Raw genomic sequence first — 12,227 nt, 5'->3', positions numbered from 1 at the left:
ATTCGAGGTGCTAAGCTAGCAATTACCTGTCGGAACGAAGGAATGTCGAACAAGTAAACCAGCCCCAGCAGGGCGGCACAGATCAGTATCATCAGCACAGACAGCACAATAAAGTAAGCCGATAGATAGAGCGACGAGGAAAGCCCGTTAACTCGCAGTTGGTTTCGAGCCTTCATCTCCCGATCGTACACCATGTCGACGGCAAGTGAAACCGGAATCAACACGAAGATCATTCCAACGAACAGCGCCGACGAAAAAGTTCCGATGTTGAACTCTTGTGGTTGGGTCGTCTGCTGGAATGGATGCGAACGAAGTTCAATGTCGAGGATTGACTCCGGTGACACCGTAGCGGGAGGTGTGATCGAGGATGGTTGGCTGTGTTCGGCGAACAAACGCAGCAGACTATTACTAATTAGGTTTAATATTACTGGTAGACTATGCTGAGTAGTATCATTGTACAAGGTAGTTATTGACACATTTGTCCATGATATTGAGTTGATGTTGAACGCGGCCATGTGAGGCGCAATGTCCAGGAGCAACGAAAAGTTGCCATCGTAGTCCTCGGTGACGTTCGACGATTGCTTCAGTTCGGCAATGAAACGATGGTAAAGATATGATGATTCTTTGGACTGCTGCTGAGCGTTGTGCTGGTGTTGATGGTGCTTCTGATGGAGCAGCATGGGTGACGGTGATGATTGCTGTTGCTGCTGTTGTTGCAGCATCAATGATTGTTGCAGCTGTTGCTGCTGCATATGGTGATGGTAGAGGTTGTGTTGCAAAAACAGTCTATTGGTATTATCATGTACTGCTATCTTGGTAATATTGCTGCCGTAAGTTGTATTATCTAGGAGTATTGACCGCATCACCGGAGAAATGACCTGGATCGAGTTCAAGTACAGACCTAATGCAGTAAATGCTAGGGGTAATATGATTAACAGATAGAGACGCTGAATGTCACGAAATAGTATTGTTATTCGAAGCTTCAGTAACGCTATGATGGTGTTCAGACAAGACGGCTCCAGCACGATGTCTTCCAGATCCATCCAGTTAGTCTTGTTTTGACTATTCAATTTCACAACCGACGATGAGTTATTACCAGTATCCTCGTAAACGCTCTTGGTACTCTTGCTAACGCCATTACGGGACCGACTATGCCGTTTTCGCTGCACTTTCAAGTTAGGGGAAGTTCCCGTCGAATTCTTCACACTCTGAACCACTTCCACTTCGTTTGTCAGTCCATTGATTGGTATGATTGTATCAAAATCCAGTCCATTGTCCGGAAGCGAAGTCTTATTCTCGAGATTTTGTTCCTCAAGCAAGTTTTTCGTATCGTTCTTCAGTGATTGATAGCTATTACTTCGTTCTTGTAGCGATAAACTTCTCGGCAAAGCTCTATTTTTCATTACCTTTCGACTCAAGCTGTCTACAGCATAACCACTATCCTGTTCATCATCATCTTCTGTTTCAACTTTCTGCTCTTCTTCACGCTGAGTCTCCAGATGTAGAAAAACTTCTTCCAAAGTTGTCATCGATACTCCGTATGAGCATATGCCCAATTTCATGCGCTTTGTCTTGATCTCGTTCTCGATATCATCGAATAACGAAACAAACGAATTTACAGCATCGTGTGGTAGAATGTAGCTCAGCTCTCGCCCATGCCGTCTAGCTTTCTCCGCTTTCGGCACATGGTCGTTCACTAACTTAGTAATGGCTACCTCACAGGCATGCGAATCCAACACCAATGTAAGATGGTATCCAATTCCGAATTTGTTCTTCAGGAACAACGATGACCCACAACACCTTAAACGACCCCTCGAAACAACTGCCTTTCTTTCTGCTAAAATATCTGCCTCGTCCATAAAATGAGTCGTCAGCAAAATCACTTTCCCGTGCTTTCTGTTTTGCAAAATAGACCACATGTGCCTTCTTGAGTATGGATCCACGCCAGCTGTCGGTTCGTCCAGGATGATAATCTTTGGATCTCCGATAATCGCGATTCCAACCGAAAGCTTCCGTTTCTGCCCACCACTCAAATATTTTACGCGAGTTTCGGCAGCATCGTACAAATCAATGTCCCTCAGAGTTTTCTTCACTTCACTGTCCACCAAGTTCGGCGCTATGCCACGCACCGCCGCGAAGAAATACAGATGCTCCTTTGGTGTTAGGGTTTCAAAGAGAATGTCATGCTGAGGACACACTCCCGTCATCCTTCGAATCATTGTCATGTCGTTTGGATCCCGTATGTCATATCCAAAGATGTACACCGTACCCGATGTTGGAGATGTCAGCCCAGTCAGAATGTTGAATAGAGTACTCTTTCCGGCGCCGTTGTGTCCCAAAATTGCCGTAATCTGCCCTTCATAAATTGTCAAATTGATTCCATTTACAGCATTAACCGCAGGCTTTCGACACGAGTGAAACGTCTTATACAAATCCACTATCCTGATGGCTTCCTTTCCTCGCATTTCTCGCGAAACTGGCTCGACGTCACGTTGCTCATCCAAATTATTGAACGAGTTGGCCGATTCACCGTTCAGCAGTGGTACTTTTGGCACTTTCTTCTTGCACCAGTAGTGACGACTCAGGCAGAAACACGGCCGCTGCTTGGTTCCATGGTCTGACGGTATCACGCAATCAAAGTAGAATGCCAACCCTGCGTACAGAAGAATATCTACCACCAACATCAGAATGGATCCACCGATTGGAATGCCCGGACCGGTCCACAGATTATCAAGCGTCACGCCCTGTCCAGAGATGTCCAACACGAGGATTTTATCCATGGCCAGGGCGAAACCGGTTGGAGATATAAGGGATACGGTCCACAAGGCCGCCGAAGTGTGCGTATCGTCGATGAACACCTGCAGGAAGTACAGCAGCGACATGATGTTGACGGCAAAGTTTCCTAGGATGCCAGCGGTCTGAAACGATGAATACGATTATTTATTTGAGATAGAATAATGGGGCCCAGATAGCCGTAGCGGTAAACGCGCAGCTATTCAGCATGACCATGCTGAGGGTCGTGGGTTCGAATCCCGCTGGTCGAGGATCTTTTCGTAAAGGAAATTTTCTCGATTCCCAGGGCATAGAGTTTCGTTTCGTTTCGTTTCGTTTCGTTTCGTTTCGTTTCGTTTCGTTTCGTTTCGTTTCGTTTCGTTTCGTTTCGTTTCGTTTCGTTTCGTTTCGTTTCGTTTCGTTTCGTTTCGTTTCGTTTCGTTTCGTTTCGTTTCGTTTCGTTTCGTTTCGTTTCGTTTCGTTTCGTTTCGTTTCGTTTCGTTTCGTTTCGTTTCGTTTCGTTTCGTTTCGTTTCGTTTCGTTTCGTTTCGTTTCGTTTCGTTTCGTTTCGTTTCGTTCGTTTCGTTTCGTTTCGTTTCGTTTCGTTTCGTTTCGTTTCGTTTCGTTTCGTTTCGTTTCGTTTCGTTCGTTTCGTTTCGTTTCGTTTCGTTTCGTTTCGTTTCGTTTCGTTTCGTTTCGTTTCGTTTCGTTTCGTTTCGTTTCGTTTCGTTTCGTTTCGTTTCGTTTCGTTTCGTTTCGTTTCGTTTCGTTTCGTTTCGTTTGCCTTTTCAGCTTTATTCAGCAGAATTATTCAGTCTTCCTTCATTAGAAGAACCGTTTTAATGCTCTGTTCTATTTCGATATTTCGATTAAATATAAAAGAAAGCAAAGGAACCAAAGAAACCAATACCAATAAAATACGCTCAATAAATATCGACTTATACTATCCACTCACCCTCGAGTTGTCAAAGAACGGCGTAATCATAAATCCAATCAGTATCACGGAAAAACTATACAGCAGTATCAATATAAACACCGGCAGATAGTTGGTATGCTGGAAAACACCGAGCGAGAACAGTAAAATCACCGAAACGAACGTCAGAAAGGTGACGAAAACGGCGTAGATAATGAACCAACCACACCTAGAAAAAAACGAAACCATTAATGTCCTAGAAAAAAGGCAAGAGCTATGGGATTTTCTCCACCCACCAGAAGACCGAATCACGCAAGCCCATTATTTTGAGGCCCTCCTTGATGTGGTTCTCCTTTTCGCCGACAATCAGTATCAGCAGATATGTGATGAACTGGGACAAGGCCATCACCATGTAGATCGGTATCACTAGTCTGAACGCCACCATCCAATTACCCGTATAGGCTTCCTTGGGAAACATCTCCAGCGTGATGTGAGGTATCTGTATGTCGTCGTTCTGTGTCACAATCTGGAATGAATGCGTAGAATATGAGTGGAGTCCAATCTTCAGAGAGAGTTTAGCTGAACAAACTTTGATTTTGGTGTAATCCAGTAGTGTCTGCAGGGCGATAAACCCCGAGTAGTAATACTGATTCACCGGGCAGGAGTCTCCAGTTTCGATCGGAATCACTGCCGACCAGTAACTGTCCGATTGTCTGCACGTGACCAGCGAGGAGTACAGCTCCGTGGTGGACGGCGTTACGAAGAACGAGGGATTGGTACGGATTTCGTACTTCAGTTGACCGTACATCGGGTCGTCGCTGTGGAAAATTAGTGCCAACGGCATTTTGTCTGGGTCGCGCCAGTATGCAGCCAGCAGATCTTCCTGCGAATCGTACAGGATCCAGTTGATAGGGTGGACCCCACCACTGTGATGTCGGTTCGATCTCCATAGGTCATTGACCGCTTCCAAAAACGACTGAAATCCCGGAATAGGATAATTAGATGGTGATTACTTTTCAATCCGTTGGATACGGGACTGACGTGAAAATTTCAAGTTGCTCGTATTTGAGCACTTGCATCATTTTTTTTTCAATTAATTTTGAGGTTTACTTCACTATTTATCGTAGTTTCATAACTAATGGTAAATAAAATAATTAAAGCATCAGCGGCAAACAAGAATAACTAAAATTTCCCTTCCCTTATGGCTTAGTAACGAAATGTTTTCGTACAAAAAGTGAAGAAGCCATTATTTATGACCTCAGATTATTTATGACCTAAGAAGTGTATAGCTATCCTTGCCTCATTGTAAAGCCCCCTAAACATTCAGCAATTTTGTCCATAATCTACATGATCTTTACTGATTTACAGCATTTGGAAAGCTGGAACTATATTAAATCACTTGGAACTATATTGGAAACTTGGCTAATGTATGCTAGTGACTATGCTAAAAGTTCAATCGATATCGATTAAGTTTTGGGGAATAATCAGCGAAATTAATTCACCCGCATGCAAAAAAAAACATTTACCGTCACTGCATTGTTCGACCGGCACACAGTATCATCAATTGAAATTCTGCAGTTGTGTGTGGCTTGGTGACCCGAGCAAGAAGAGGTGTCACAAAGTGAACAAACTGGTAAAGTAGTAAAGTCACCTTTCTCACCCCCTCCGCCCAGGAGACCCAGGGTGCCCACCCAAATAATTGGAAAGATGGTGAATACTTGGGTGCTCGCCTTCCAAGTTTTATGGACCGAGATGGTACGGCAGTACCTGAAGATGACTGCCAAGAACGGATCCATACATCAGGACCCTTTCCTTCTGCGTCTATCCGTGGAAAAATACATCGTCGCGTCAATAGATGGAGCATATAAAGAGAACCGGGGAGTCTCCCCAACTCACAGTTCAACCGTTTACTTCGAATGCAAAAATTGAATGACGGGACAGAAATCTCAATTACCGAGCACCCCCAGCTGAATCAGCGAAAGTGTGTAATGTCTAACGTCGACTCAACGGACCTATCTGATCAGTACATCAAAAAACAGCTCACCAGTCAATGTGTGAAGGACATCCGTCGGATTCGACGTCGACAACCGGATGGCTCCTTCATAAATACACCGACCATAATCCTTACCATCAGTGGTACCGTCATCCCGGACCACATAGACTTCGGATGGTCCCGTTGCCGAACCCGCAATTACTATCCTACACCAATGCAGTGTTACCGCTGTTGGCGTTTTGGTCATACCATCTCCACCAATAAGTGCCCTGAACCGTTCCGCATTTGCGGGAAATGCTGCAAGGTTCACCCAGAGGACAACGTTTCAAAGGCAGCTGACCCAGTTATGGGTTAATCTGCTACTACTGCCACTGATAATGAAACTCCGCGAGAACATGCTACTACCGGCTCGATTCAAACGCGTTCGGAATGCGTCGACCCAATCTTTTGTTGGAATTGCAACACCAATGATCCCCCAGCCTCCAGAGAAAAGTCCCCGATTTATGTGAAGGAACTGGCTATTCAGCATATTCGTGTGGACCACAACCTCTAATACATCCATGCTCGTCGCGAGTACGAAGCACAGAACGGAATAGGTAACCGCACGGACACTTTCGCTGGAGCAGTCAACCTGAGAAAGGACGTCGAAGTTGAAGGGCTTAAGACCACCGTCAAACAACTCCTTGAGGACTCTAAGAGGAAAGACGAAAGGATTGCTGAGATGAAGCGCGCTCTGGAAAATCGTAGTAACGTTAACGACCGCCTTGATACAATCCGTGAACACGGCACAATCGAAGAGTTGGTTCGTCAAGTTGCTGCACTCACTGCTACGGTTGCGAAACTCCAGAAGGACCTAAGTAGTGAAAAAGATGCAATCATCAAGAAGCTTCGAGATGGAAAGGAAACCGCAACCCACCCCCTTGGTGATGTCTATCGCCGAATCCGAGAAGGAGAGCGCTTTCACTCTTTCTTCTAACTAACTAACTAACTTCTAAGTGTCCCTATGGATCGAAGAAATGAAAAGAGAGATGAACGAGGAAGCGAGCTTAAAAACGAAAAAGGAAATTTGCAAGGAGAATAAGCGGAAACAAAAAAAATCCAAGAAACCCCAAACTACCGAAAACGATATAATTGACTCAAGTATGAGGTCCACCTACTCCTACAAATTGGGTAGAATCGCAATCTCTAGCATCACCGAACAACCCAATTCATCCAAAAGGACCCACGATATCCAATCCATTAGCGACTCGACCGATACATCCCTCAAGGCTGATATGTTTTCATTTTGAGTGTATCCATTTTGCCTTACGCATACTCTGATATAAACGAAATGCGATGTTTTCAAGAACAATCAGAAGCGACCAACGAGAGGTCTGTTGGTCAAACGGAAAAGAGAAATAAATCATTACTATTCGAGTGCTAGCTAGAAACAGTTGTCTACCTCTTAAACCTTCAAACCAATCACGGACCTTGATCTAACTTAGTTGAAGTTCAATTAAGCTTAGTAAAGCAAATCTAACAGTTGGCGACGAAAAAAAGTGGTTTTGGACAAGTTAGTGAAGTGTTTCACTGCACTTAGTGAGGAAGATTAATTAAATCGGCTACCTTGTGACGGATCGACGCCATCGCATAGGAATTTCAATCAAACTTATCAAATCGCTGGAGGCAATTTACGTTCGGCGTTGTTGGACAGGCTATAATCACTGATCACTGATTTCGGTTGTGCTGTAACCGTGAATCAGAATTACGGTTCTGGAAGGGTGTGGTAAGTTTTGAGCAGAAATTTTAGCGCGTTAGCTGAAACCACCATTTTGTATGGTAATCAAAGAAAGATCCGGAAAGTATAAGAGCTATTGTTCCTGTATAATAAGATTAAAATAATAAGTTCAGAATATAAAAGAAATCGTACAACACAATAGCTTTATTGTAGATGCTTTATTAAGAGAGTTTTTCTTCTATTTATTAGATCTCATAGTGATTGTGACCTGACAAACAATTGATCATCATTGGTGTAGGCTTTACACCAATCCCGGTGTGTTTTTTTGCTGATTGGCTAGCTGCTGTGGTCAAGCAGTTACGGCAGATCGAAAGGTTGTAAGCGGAGATTTCCTTCCCAGGTAGCGGTTTCCATTGACGTCAACTGACGGCTCGTGTGTTAGCCAAAGGACTGCGAGTAGTGACCTACACAACGTCGGCAAAGGCTGAAAATCATTCTGGTGAGTTTTTACTTTTCTTTACTCTTGAGGGAAAAGATCCAGAGAATCCGGCAGTTAAGCAAAGTCGTTTATTTTAGCTTTTGGATATTTTTACTGACCAATATACTGTAATGGCTCAATCGAACATTAACACTACCTTGGAACCATTCCGTAGAGGAAATTCCTTTGGAGATTGGGTTGAGCGTCTAGGTTTCTTTTTTAATATGAATAAAGTACCTGTCGAGGAAAAGCGTGACCATTTCATTACGCTCAGTGGTCCCGTTATTTTTAGGGAACTAAAATTATTGTACCCAAATAGTAATCTTGCGGAGGTTCCATATGATGAAATGATTAACAAATTAAAAGCACGACTAGATAAAACGGAGTCCGATCTGGTGCAAAGATTAAAATTTAACGTCAGAGTGCAGCAACCGGATGAATCATTAGAGGATTTCGTGTTGTCTGTAAAACTCCAGGCAGAGTTCTGCAATTTTGAAAATTTTAAACAGATGGCTATCAGAGACCGCATTGTTGCCGGGATCCGGGACAAAGCTCTCCAGCAAAGGTTGCTTAATGAAGAGAAGCTAACTTTAGAAACAGCAGAAAAACTAATAGCGACCTGGGAAATTGCCAGGAATAATGCTAAAAATATGGATTACGGTAACACTGCGGATCAGATAGCATCATTAAAAGCATCTGGTTTCCCTGGCGCTAGACTCAATAAGCTAGCAGCTACAATGCATATGGCGGGCCGGTCAGATGGTGATGATGAGCGAAATCGTGGACCAGTTAAGAATAGGCTAGGGTATACTCCTTATCAACGAGGCCAATGGAAGAACAAACAATGGCAAAGCAGACAAAGACAAGACCTGGAAGTAAGGAATCGCTCATCGGCCCGACCTAATTATTCACAAATGGTTTGTGACTTCTGTGGGGTGCAGGGTCACATTAAAAGAAAATGCTTTAAACTAAAAAATATGCATCGAGATGCTGTGAATATGGTTAACCCGGACACCTCAGGATCTAACCCGGATGAATATTTGAGTGAACTGGTCAACAGATTACGAGCGGACACTGACAGTGAAAATGAGGATGATGGTGAGACAAATGTTCTTCAATGTATGCACGTTTCAACAGTTGGTAAAATTAGTGATCCTTGTCTGGTGAATGTAAAAATAGATGATGTTTGGTGTGACATGGAGGTGGATTGTGGTTCGTCTGTATCTGTGATGGGAAGAAAACGGTATTTTGAACATTTTGACAAAGCTTTATCAAAAAGCCATAGAAATTTGATAGTAGTAAACGGGACAAGTCTTTTAATTGAAGGTGAAGCTAATGTTTGTGTAACTTTTAGGGGAATTTCAAAAGATTTGAAGATTCTGGTGCTAAATTGTGAACACAATTTTGTTCCTTTATTGGGTAGACCTTGGCTTGACGTATTCTTCCCCAAATGGAGAAATTTTTTCGTCAATGCAATTTCTTCTGGAATTGAACCAATCCAAGATACGGTAGATGAAATAAAAACCAAATATAAAAATATTTTTGCAAAAAGTTTTACTTCTCCAATCAAAGGTTTTGAAGCAGATTTAGTCCTGAAAACTGAAAATCCGATATTTAGGAAGGCATATGATGTACCCTACCGTTTGCGGGAAAAAGTTTTAGAATATTTGAAGAAATTAGAGGAAGAGGCGGTAATTACCCCTGTCAAAACAAGTGAATGGGCCTCCCCAGTAATTGTTGTAATGAAAAAAAATAATCAAATTCGATTAGTAATAGATTGCAAAGTTTCAGTAAATAAATTGATCATTCCTAATACATACCCTCTACCCACCGCCCAAGATGTTTTTGCTGGATTGGCTGGTTGTAAAATATTTTGTTCATTAGATCTAGAGGGAGCCTATACGCAGTTATCTTTGTCGGAGAAATCAAAAAAAATTATGGTAATTAACACAATAAAAGGACTTTACACGTATAACAGATTGCCCCAAGGAGCTTCGTCCAGTGCAGCAATATTTCAACAAGTGATGGACCAGGTTCTTAATGGAATTGAGAATGTGTCGGTATACCTAGATGATGTTTTGATAGCAGGAAAAGATTTTGATGACTGTAGACAAAAATTGTTTATTGTACTTGATAGGTACTTGATATTTGCACAATCAAAGTAAATTGGGAAAAATGTAAACTTTTTGTTAATGAATTGATTCATTTGGGACACATTATTAGTGAAAAAGGATTAATGCCATGCCCAGATAAAATATCTACTATTGAAAAAGCTAAAGTACCTTGCAATGAAACAGAATTGAAATCTTTTCTAGGACTGATTAATTATTATCATAAATTTATTCCAAGATTATCCACTAAACTGTACCATTTGTATAATTTATTGAAGTCGGGTGTTAAATTTACTTGGGATGATAACTGTAATGAAGCTTTTGAAGAAAGTAAAAATGCATTATTAGAGGCACCCTTTTTGGAGTTTTATGACCCCAATAAACCCATTGTGATAGTTTCAGACGCGTCGGGGTACGGCTTGGGGGGTGTTATGGCACACATAATTGATGGGGTTGAAAAACCGATTTACTTCACATCCTTTTCTTTAAATGCAGCTCAACGAAACTATCCTATTCTTCATTTGGAAGCACTGGCTTTAGTTTGTACGATTAAAAAATTCCACAAATTTGTATTTGGTAAAAAATTTTATGTTTACACTGATCATAAACCACTAGTAGGTATTTTTGGCAAGGAGGGAAAAAACTCTATTTATGCTACAAGATTGCAAAGATTTGTACTGGAACTTTCAATTTACGAATTCTAGATTCAATATAGACCTTCAAAGCGAATGGGCAACGCAGATTTCTGCTCACGTTTCCCTGTAGATATGGCTGTTCCGGACGAATATGATGTAGGATTAATAAACAGTATTAATTTTAGTAGACAATTTCCTATTGATTTTTGTATTATAGCAGCTCAGACAAAAGAAGACGAATTCTTGAAAAACGTAATATATTTTATGACAAACGGCTGGCCTGAGAAAATAAGCAAACAGTATATTGATGTTTACGCCAACCAGAAAGATTTAGAACTGATTGATGAATGTCTTTTGTATCAAAATAGGGTAGTGATACCTATGTCGTTAAAGAAACAGGTTTTAAAATTATTGCATGCCAACCATGCTGGGATAGTTAAAATGAAAAGGTTAGCAAGACAGAACGTGTATTGGTTTGGAATTAACTCTGATATTGAAAATTACGTAGCGGTTTGTGACACGTGCAATAGTATGATGATTGTTCCCAAACTGAAAACGAAATCTAAATGGATAGCTACGACACGACCGTTCAGTAGGGTACATATCGATTTTTTTCATTTTGATCACCGCACATATTTGTTGGTGGTCGATAGCTATTCCAAGTGGATTGAAGTTGAACTGATGAAAAATGGAACAGATTGTGGGAAAGTGTTAAAAAAACTAGTGGGCATATTTGCTAGATATGGATTACCAGACGTTCTAGTGTCTGATGGAGGTCCTCCATTTAATTCTCATGCTTTTGTAGACTTTTTGAAGCGACAGGGAATCAATGTTCTTAAGAGTCCTCCGTATAATCCCTCCAGTAACGGTCAAGCTGAGAGGTTGGTAAGGACCGTAAAAGAGGTGCTAAAAAAGTTTCTACTTGACCCAGAATTTATAGATTTAGACTTGGATGATCAGATCAATCTGTTTTTGATCAATTACAGAAACAACTGTCTTACAGTCGAGGGAAATTACCCAGCGCAAATGATATTTTCTTATAAACCAAAAACAATTTTAGATTTGTTAAATCCAAAATCGCATTATAAAAAACAATTATGTGTAGAACCGATGCATGATAAGTTAACTAATAATAAAGACACAAACCTAGTGCATGATGATAATTCGAAGGATGTAGGGAATGCAAATGCATGTATACCCGATCCATTTGAAAATCTGATGCAGGGAGATGAGATTTGGTATAAAAATCATAATCCACATCATACTGCTAGATGGCTCAAAGCAAGTTATATTAAAAGGCACTCTCGCAACACTTTCCAGGTTCTAATTGGAAACGTACCAACCACAGCACATCGAGGACAACTACGCATTTATAAGGAAGGTGAATCCTTCGAAAAACCAAATGTCCTTCTGCGTCGACAACAACGGGAAACCCCTAAACTCAAAGATGATGAAGAATTTCGTGGATTTTCGGATGAGGAAGTTAGAAGTAGCAAACCTCGCCTTGATGGATTTGGAGAGCTTAACAAAAAACGAAACGTATCATTGCGCCGGCAACAGCTGGAACCAGAAGTTGATCGAGGGGAACCTTACAGTGCTCCAGAAGAT

The 12,227-nt window shown here is 41.6% G+C and overlaps 1 protein-coding gene across 2 annotated transcripts in view; it reads right to left on the bottom strand.

The window, feature by feature from the left end:
* LOC5564597 (ATP-binding cassette sub-family A member 5) overlaps positions 1 to 12,227 on the bottom strand; it is a 43,260-nt gene that overhangs the window by 24,673 nt on the left and 6,360 nt on the right. For both annotated transcript variants that reach the window (XM_021849064.1, XM_021849065.1), the window contains exons 3-6: positions 4,275 to 4,661; positions 3,982 to 4,211; positions 3,728 to 3,914; positions 27 to 2,918 (exon numbers count right to left, since the gene is read on the bottom strand). In XM_021849064.1, coding sequence (XP_021704756.1) covers positions 27 to 2,918; positions 3,728 to 3,914; positions 3,982 to 4,211; positions 4,275 to 4,661 — 3,696 coding nt within the window. The remainder of the gene's footprint in view (positions 1 to 26; positions 2,919 to 3,727; positions 3,915 to 3,981; positions 4,212 to 4,274; positions 4,662 to 12,227) is intronic.

This window comes from Aedes aegypti, chromosome 3 (assembly GCF_002204515.2).
Source record: "Aedes aegypti strain LVP_AGWG chromosome 3, AaegL5.0 Primary Assembly, whole genome shotgun sequence".
NCBI classification, from domain to species: Eukaryota; Metazoa; Arthropoda; class Insecta; order Diptera; family Culicidae; genus Aedes; species Aedes aegypti.
Note: the sequence above shows the minus strand (reverse complement) of the source record. Positions and strands in the feature narration are given on the sequence as shown.